The sequence below is a fragment of the Symphalangus syndactylus genome, chromosome 10, assembly GCF_028878055.3.
Source record: "Symphalangus syndactylus isolate Jambi chromosome 10, NHGRI_mSymSyn1-v2.1_pri, whole genome shotgun sequence".
Lineage (NCBI taxonomy): Eukaryota > Metazoa > Chordata > Mammalia > Primates > Hylobatidae > Symphalangus > Symphalangus syndactylus.
Window position 1 is genome coordinate 92145914 of NC_072432.2, and position 9479 is coordinate 92155392.

Genomic DNA, 9479 nt, shown 5'->3' on the forward strand with positions numbered 1-9479 from the left:
TACTCTTACGATGCTATGCTATTTCCAATGATTGGGAAGTTCATTCTCTTTGAATGTATATAGCAAATTAGCAGCATATAGCAAAGTTAGCTTTCTTGTAAGTTTCATTGTTAACAGAAGTTGCAAGGAAATGACAAGTACGGACAATCAAAAGGGAAAAGTTTAAAAGGGAGGAAAAAGGACTCTAATTTTTTTGTAGAGAAAAGTAGGGTATGGAAGTGACCAGTGTTTTAACAGAATAATAGTTTCTATGCTAAGCTCTTATTTGAGAATATTGTAATTTCTTCAGTTGACTTGATAAATCTCTTCATTTGGGCATTTAAAATATAGGTAGTATCCAGGGGAAAAAATGATGTCAGTTATGTGTAATTAGAAGTATTGTGTTAGTAAACAGAATTATTAATAAATGAGCTGCTTTTAACTGATCATTTGTTTTTATATTTGGATTATTTCAGGAAAGAAAAGCCATCACTCATCTTTGAAATCTTACAAAGACTTTCTGAACTAAAAAGGTTTGATATGGCGGTGATGTTTATGTCAGAAACAGAGAAAAAGAGTAAGTTCTATGAAAGTTTTCCCATGTTTATTTTTGTACATTGCTTTATTCATTCAATAAATAATAGCTGACATTTATTGACTACTTATTGTGTATAAGGTTATATTTAATTATTTATATTTAAATTGTGTTAATTATATGAAATTATATTTAAGTTAATTAAATTGGATAACAAGGAGAGTTAAAATTGTATTGTTAGTCCTGACAATATTATGAAGTGTAGGTACTGTTTTCACTCTCCTTTTACAGAGGAGGAAACAGGTATAGAGAGGCTAAGAAACTTGCTAAGGTCACATAGCTAGGAAGCCAGACCCAGGATTTGAACCCAGGCAGTCTGACTCCATAGTCTGAGGTCTTCTACTTGAAAACGCAGTAAATGGTATAATGGTCGAGTTCCTACTGTTACTGAAGATGTAAAGGATCAAAGCCACAGGACCATGTAACTGGGCGAGGTACAGGAAAGGCCTAATCCATTCTGAGAGAGGTAATTTCCTTGAGTTTGATTTTAGCTGAATTGTCAAAGAAGTGCAAGAGTCAGAGGAAAGGCTGAGCAAGAGTTTTAGACTGAAAGAATGATACATGCATTGGTTCCGAGGCAGGAAAGAGCAAATTGAGTCCAGAGAATTTAAAATGGTATGGCTGGATTGTAGAATAGGGAGTAATAAGTGGCAAGTGATGAACCTGAAGAATTGTATTTCTTTTTTATTTCCACATCACAATTTTTGGCATAAAGAGTCCATTTTGAGAAATCCTAATTAAAGTAAAATTGCACTATGCAGAAACTTCAGTTGCTCAGAGTTTTGGGCTATACTCATTTCAGGAAAAAAGAGAAAAGTCATTCACATACCAGTGTATCTTTTTTTTTATTTTTAAAAATTAGCAAAACTCAGTGTACCATTTTCAGATACCTCCTGTACTAAACATACGTAGGCTTCTTTTATTTCTTCTTTATCTTTTTAGCAGTGATGTTGAATGATTTTAAAACAATAAGAAAGATACTTTTGAAATTAGGGAAGTGGACATGTAATTTAGATATATATATATTTTAGGCCAGGCATGGTGGCTTATGCCTATAATCCCAGCACTTTGGGAGGTTAAGGCAGGAGGATCGCTTGAGACCAGGCTGGCCAACATGGCAAAACCCCGTCTTTACAGAAAATACAAAAATTAGTTGGTTGTGGTGGCGTGCATCTGTAGTCCCAGCTACTCGGGGGGCTGAGGTGGGAGAATCATTTCAGCACAGAAGGTTGAGGCTGCAGTGAACCATGATTGTGCCACTGCATTCCAGCCTAGGCAACAGAGTGAGACTCTGTCTCAAATAAATAGTTAAATAAAAATAAAATATATATATATATTAAAATATATATATGTATATTTTAATAGTGAGGGTTTAAACCAAAAGTTTTGGTTTTAGCTTTAGTTAACCAGAAATGTTCCTTGAAATCCCTGAAAAATGTTACTGTTTCTTATTACTGTTTTGACCTCATCTTTTACCACTCTTTTTTCAACCACTGTGCCCCATTATAGTGGTTTTATATAGCTTTTAATATACCAAACTGTCAGCCGGGCGCAGTGGCTCATGCCTGTAATTGCAGCACTTTGGGAGGCTGAGGCAGGTGGATCACCTGAAGTCAGGAGCTCAAGACCAGCCTGGCCAACATGGTGCAACCCCGTCTCTACTAAAAATACAAAAACAAAAAAAGAAAAAAATTAGCTGGGCATGGTGGCAAGCACCTGTAATCCCAGCTACTTGGGAGGCTCAGGCAGGAGAATCAATCGCTTGAACCTGGGAGGCATAGGTTGCAGTGAGCCGAGATTGCACCATTGCACTCTAGCCTGGGCAACAAGAGTGAAACTCTGCCTCAGAAAAAAAAAAAAATTACCAAACTGCCAAACTTATTTTGGCTTCAAGGACTTTGTGTTTGGCTATTCTCTTAACCTAAAATATCTTCCTACATATCTTCACTTGTGTGCTTCTTCATTTGGTTTTCACCTGTCACCACTTCAAAGACGTCTTTCTTCACTGACCCCCCGTGAACCTCTCTCTTCTTACCCTGCTTTATTTCTCTTCATAATACATTACTAGCTGACAGTGGTTCATGTGTATGTTTATTATATCTCCCTCTCTAATAGAATGAAAGCTCCATGACAGCAGGAACTTTGTCTACCTCGTTCACTGGGCCTCAGTGCTAGTACATAATAACCCCTCAGTGTCAGTGTGTTGAATGAATGAATTTATTGTTACTCTAATGTGATAAGTTCAAGGTATCCGAGAATGCAAGTGGGCTCTTCAGATTGACTGCCCAATAGTAGTGTCTTGATGGGGTTTCCACTGTCTGCTAAGTTAAACATGGAAAGCGCTTAGAATGGTTCTGGCCTGCAACTAAGTATTCAGTAAATACTTAGCTGTTGTTATCTTTTATTATTGCCGTTATCATTAATAACTGTTAGCTAGTTCTCCAGTTTTAATGTTGAGAAGCATGAACTAGAACAGTGTTTTCCTAATGTTGAGTGTCGACCGATCAGTGGTAGTAAATATGATTTTTTTGTGATTCATAGTCTTATTTTTAACATGTAGTAGTTTTAATTTTGTAATATAAAAATATTTAACTGTCTCATCAAGTGTGATTTCATCAGTGTCATTGCTGTTTTTCATTTACAGTAGTGATGTAAAGTTTTCTTTTAAAATAAAATGATTTAGGTTTGAAAAACAGTTTAGTTGAAATAAAAATATTAAGTAAATAAAAGTACACTTGTTACACAGATAGGGTAAACATTTTTAAGGTAGTACAGAATGAATTAAGTTTAATCTGCAAGATTAATATCATCGAGAATGCAGGGGAAATTTTATACTGCTAAAGCAAAATATTCTGGAAAGAACCATTGTTGGATTCCTATATAATTTTGTGTTCTCAGATTGGCTTTTTAAATATCTGAATTAGAATTTATAAACCTATTTATTGCTTTAAAATGTAAAATGTTTTTGACAAATCAGATTGCTCCTTTTAATTTACATTTTGCTTGGTTTTTAAAAAATGAGATTAAAATGGAGAATTTTTTTTTCTTTTTCAGTTGCACATGCATTATTTAATCACATAGACAAGTCAGGATTGAAGGATAATTCTGTTGAGGAACTCAAGAAAAGATACGGTGGTTGATTTCCATTTTTGCTGAAATAATTGTTTTCGACTTTCATATGTAAATTTTTTCTACTGAAAGCGTTTTGCTTCTTAAGAAAATGAAATTATATAGCAGGAAAGGACTATCTTTGAACGTAAGTTAATTAACTATAAGGTGAATTGTGATTTAACTAGTGAGAATTGTATTCAAGTGAACTCTTAAGTGTTTTTCTGAAAATAAAAATATAAACAATGAGATATGTTTGTAAGGATCAGCATTTTATTTTATGAGTCATTTTAAATGTTAAATTTAGATACATTCTTCAGTGACCCATAAATGTAACATTAGTTTTATATTTTCATGAGTTTTTGTAACTAACCATTTGCCAAAGCTGCTTCATTAGCATATGAATAATTACCTTTGTAAAGAGGAAGTTAAATAGATAGTGAGATCCTTTCTTTATAAAACTTTTAAATGTTATTGTGCCAATTCACTAACATGAAGTTATTTAGTTGCAAGGTATGTATTTTTAGTATTTATGTTGAAAGAAAGAAGACTTTTAACTAGACTTTCAAACTAGGTTAATTGAAGTATCACAGTATTCTTACATTTTAATGCCATAGGGTTTTTTCCCTTATGATATCCATGTTACATAGCAGTTAAGGACAGATAATCTAATGCAAGGTGTAACAATATAAAAATTAGTAATGTTTAAAGTACTAATTAGCATATAGCCCATATGTATGTGTTGGATGTGAGCGTAGCGTTTGTAAGCTTTTGAAAGTAGGGCTAGAACTCTGCCCATCCCTGTACTCTGCATAGTACCTAGTACAAACCTTTGCACATAGTTAGGTGCTCAACTGATACTTACAAAATTTAACTGAATTTGACGCAAGATTCATATTAAGTAAATGTTTAAAGTAGCAGCAGCAAATTTTGGGCATGGTGTAAACACTGGTAAAACCAGTTAATTTTAGAGACTATCAAGTTGTAAAAAAATATTAGAATACCATCCTATAATTATTATCAGCATCAATAAGACAGTTCAGTTTACAATTTTATACAATATTGTGGTTAATTTTTATTGCCATTAGACATATTACTATTCTTATGAATTGTTTGAGAAGTAACCGTAATTTATTTACAAAGATAATTTCTTCAGGTTGTGGTATAAATTATTGAGATATGTTTGTTATTTGGATAGTTTGAATGCTTTACAATACACTTAAGATAGAGTTTATTAACTTTGTTTATTGCTAAATGTATTATGATATATAAACAGGCAATGGAATTTAGCTTTTTATCTGCTATGATCTGAATGTTTATATCCCCCACAAATTCATATGATGAAATCCTAACCCTGAAGGCGATGGTCTTCGGAGGTGGGGCCTTTGGGAAGTGATTAGGTCAGGAGGGCAGGCCCTTGGAAAAGAGGCCCCAGAGAGCTTGTTCACCAGTTCCACCACGTAAGGACACATAAGAAGGCACCATCTACGAACAAGAAGGTGGGCCTTCACCAGACACCAGAGACCAGAATCTACTGGCATCTTCATCTTGGACTCCCCAGCCTCCAGAACTGTAAGAAATAAATTTCTGTTTTTATTAATGTAAGCTACCCAGTTTGATATTTTATTACAGCAACCTCAATGGACTAAGGTATGATCCTTTGAAGAAACTTATAAGGTAGTCAGGACAGGTAATGTTATTGTCATTCTTAACATAAGAAAAGGAGGCTCAGAGGGTTAATGTTCTCTGCATGATTATAGAGCTAAAAATTGGCCAAAACAGTTCAGAACGTGCTGTCTTCTCTTAATGTAGAGCTATTTGAACTACTCCCAGCTGCAGCTTTTATGTTGTGTTACCTGCGTAGAGACTGTTAACTGAAGAAGTACAGATCACAAGACTTTACTATAGAATTTGAATTTTAAAAAATTTCTGATGTTAGCCTGATTTCTCCTCAGAGACATTTTCCTATAGTGATTTAAGATCAGAGGCTCTGGATTCAGACTTCTTGAGTTTGAATTCTGGCTCCATCTGGCTTTAGGGCCTTGGACAAATTACTTTTCTATTCTTTGTTTTTGAAATCTGTAAAATGGGTATAAGTGAGATTGAATGAATGCACACATTTTGTTTTTGGAGCAGGGCTGGATGTATAGTAAGCTACCGTTGTTACTATTATTATTACAGTTACCATCATTTCCTAAAAGTGATTAGAATAAAGAACAGTCTTTAGGGGCTGTCATATTGTTGCCTTATTGCAAAATAGCATAGTGGTTAATAAAGTCATTTTTGGGTGAAATAACCTGCGTATACAACCTATTGCACTCAACTAGCTTGTGAATTTGGACATACTGCTTAGCCTCTCTAAGCTTCAGTTTCCTCTCATATAAAATAGAGTATTAGTAAATGCCTACCTCAAAGATTTTTAGAAAGGCTATTATTTATAAGTATTAGCACATTAGTGCCTGTCACATAGTGCTCAGTCATTTTTATTAATAATAGTAATATTATTGCCTTAAAGGTACAAAAGCAGTACTTTCCTAAGTGGTTTCTTTCTGGAAATGTAGTTATTTACTGTTAATTGTATCTTTTGACTTGATAGCAACATTTACATCATAATTATTCTTGTATTGTTGGCGGAAGCACCATGCCCGTCATTTATTGGCTGCCTCCCACTCTTGTTTTAGTTACACTCAATTCAATAAATTGATGGGGTATACCCAGGTCCTCACCATTTTAACAATTTGTGCCAATGCATTTGAAAAAAAATTTTACTTCCAACCTGTAAATCCATTATCTCTGTTAACAGGAGGCATTTCTGAACACAGTACCAAGGCTCATTTTACCTTTTTACAATTCTTTCTTAATGTTTGACCTCTATCAGAGTTATGTTTAAAGAAACATGAAAAATTTAATGTTAATGAAACTTCTGTTTGATTCATTCATTTAATTAATTTAACAAATATTTGTTGAGTCTACATATAATGCCAGGCACTGCTAGGCACTGGAAATACAAAAATGAACAAAGTAAACACGGATTCTTTCCTCACAAAGCTTACAATGAGGTGGGAGGTGGGATGGGATGGTGGGGATACAAATAAAGAGGTACAATGTAATAAATGCTAGACAGGTAATACTAAGGGATCATGGGAAATACCAGGAATAGCAGATGCAAAAGACAAGACAAGTTTGAGAAAATTTAAGTTTAATTTTCAGCATAGAGTGGGAACTGGATTGTGGTAAGAAATGAGGCTGGTGAAGAAAGAAGGGTTGCGATTCTAGAGGACATTTGAACTTCATCCTGAGGGTACCGTGGAACTAGTGATAGTTTATATAGGAGGGTGATTCTCAAATTTGTATTTTATAAAGTTTACTTTGGCTACTATGGGAAGAACAGTTGCCTGGGGACATTAGAGACAGGGGAACTTGTCAGAGGACTTGGGGTACCTAAGGCAAGAGATTATGGTATCCTGAACAAGAGTACTAGCCGTGAGGATGGAGAGAAGTGACCAGAATGGAGAAATATTTGGGAAGTAGAATGGGCAAGATTTGGCAGTAGATTCAGGGCCCCCACATTCAGGGATTAACTCCAAGGAGCACCCTTTACATTGTGGTCTGCGTGAATGGCATCCCTGGAACATAATGTGAATGCTTCCTAACTTGTACAATTTGGTGATCCTGTGTGGACTGGGAAGCAAGTTGAGAAGCAGAAGGAAGCATTAATGGTCGTGCCCAGATTTTTTTCCCCTAGGGCAGTGCTTTCATTCACTAAAATATAAACCACAGCAGGTGATACCATATGTGGAACTGGAAAGTTTGGTTGAGTGGCTGAGAGAAAGGTTCAATTTGGGATCTGTTGGATTTGTGATCCCTCTGGTCATTGAAATAGATTAGGGATGGTGACTTGGGTTTGGACATTAAAAAACATTTAGGTGAAGTCTCAGGATTAGATGAGATTATTTGGAAGTATAGATCAGGAGAAAAGGGTGACTGGGTAAGTGGAACAGAACTAACATCCACATTCAACAGATTGGAAAAGGAGCACATAAAGCAGACTAGGGAGAGTGGGCACAGAGAGGGTGACGTTGGCAAAAAGCACGTGATGGAATTAAGTTTTTTGTTATTGATAATTTAAAAGCTTTGTCTTCGTAACTAATTATTAGTTCTGTCATGTAAGTTTTTAGGATTGTTGCCAAGTTTGAGAAAATCTCTACCATGTTTCTTTTGTATTTGAGCCATATGATTCTGGGGTTTATATGAGTATATATTTCCGGTAAGGCAGAACTCCCATTTTGACCAGGCATCCATGAAGCATCTTGTTACAATACATGTCTGAAGACTGAGAAGTATCTTCACAGATTAGCTTCGGGATCCATACATTACAAATCTTGTCCACCACTGCACATGTACTTCTGGGGCTGGTTACTGTCTAATGCATTTATATCATGGTTCAACTTCTGGCCTAAAACTGGGAAAGTTGATGGTATGGACAGTAAGAGTATCCCTAAAATCTTCCTATACTGAGATGGTGAGCAGTAGTTCAACCTGGTGCAAAAATGACTGCAAACCATGTAAATATATTCTGTAACACTCAGCTACTTCATAGTCTAGATCTCAAAACACTTGGTGCAGGGAAGTTAGAGTGGAAAGGGACAGCAGTCTAGATTGATTGTGGTTAAAATATATTAGTTTTGAAATTTAGTTTGAAAATGTAGTTTGCAAAAACATAGTCATGTAAACACTTCCCTGTAGCCCCTCTCAGGGTGGAAGTGGCCTGTACAAGCGAGAGTTCCTGGGGCTTAAGCTTTGTTAACTTCAGGGTAAATCAGCTGTTTTCTCAGTCCATAGCCCTGAGGCCTATGAGTGTTTAGCAAAAAGCATCTCTTCTTTTGCAACACCAGAGGTTTTGCATGCACAGTCTATACATCTCAACTATCACATTTGTGAACAACTGAAGGCTTATGCCTTTTTTGGGCTTGATCTGTCTGGTATTGATTTTTCATTTTAGGTATGAGTTACAAGAGCTAGCACTTAAGAGGTTATTTGCTTTCTCTTCCATGTATATCTCCTTTTTTTAGAGTGTGAGCCTTAAGCCCATGCCCTTCTATCTTTTCTATTATCTTGTATCCTGATGTCCTCTATTTTCTGAGGCTCCTCCCCTGACCACAAGCAAGTCTGGATTTCCCTGCTTAGAGGAATGGTCCTTTGACCCTGTCCATGTCCTCTCTCTCTTCTGGCTATCCCCAGTAGTTCTGTGATGGTAAAATTAGTCATTTCCCCCTTAGTTCTTACTGTCCTTGACCCCCTGTAGCATTTGACCTGGTTGGCTATCTTGGCCTTGGTGACATTTCACCCTGTTGGTTCCTCGCCTCCTCCTCATAGCTCTGTCTCTGTCTCCTTTTCATCTTTGCGTGTCTAGTCTAGTCCTTGGCCCTCTCCTCTCCCCTGACAGCTTGACTACTCAGAACCTCTACTAACAACTCCCAAATTTGTTTCTTAATTGCTCTCCTTTTTCCCAAGGGTTAGTCTTTTTCCCTGGTTCTGTACTAACTGTTATTCCTTGGTGTGCTGTTACTGACCAGAACCCAACATTGTAAATAGCAGCTCATTGCCCTTGTAATCCAGCAGCCCCATTCTAGCCGTCTCTCCTGACTGCCCCACTTTTAATGTGGCCATTGTTGGTTCAGATACAAATTTCAACCTTAGCAATATTTTTGACCGCTACTTCTCTTTGCCTGCATCCAATCACTAACTCATGAAGTCCAGTGGGCTTTCCCCTTGCAGTGTCTGCCATGTGTCACCT

General features: G+C 36.3%; 1 protein-coding gene across 3 annotated transcripts in view; it reads left to right on the forward strand.

Moving 5' to 3' along the window:
• The window catches only part of RPAP3 (RNA polymerase II associated protein 3), a 42370-nt gene extending 38437 nt beyond the window's left edge, over positions 1–3933 (forward strand). For all 3 annotated transcript variants that reach the window (XM_055295123.2, XM_063611282.1, XM_055295124.2), the window contains 2 exons: positions 456–556; positions 3629–3933. In XM_055295123.2, coding sequence (XP_055151098.2) covers positions 456–556; positions 3629–3714 — 187 coding nt within the window. In that variant the 3' untranslated portion in view covers positions 3715–3933. The remainder of the gene's footprint in view (positions 1–455; positions 557–3628) is intronic.
• The last annotated feature ends 5546 nt before the right edge of the window (positions 3934–9479 follow it).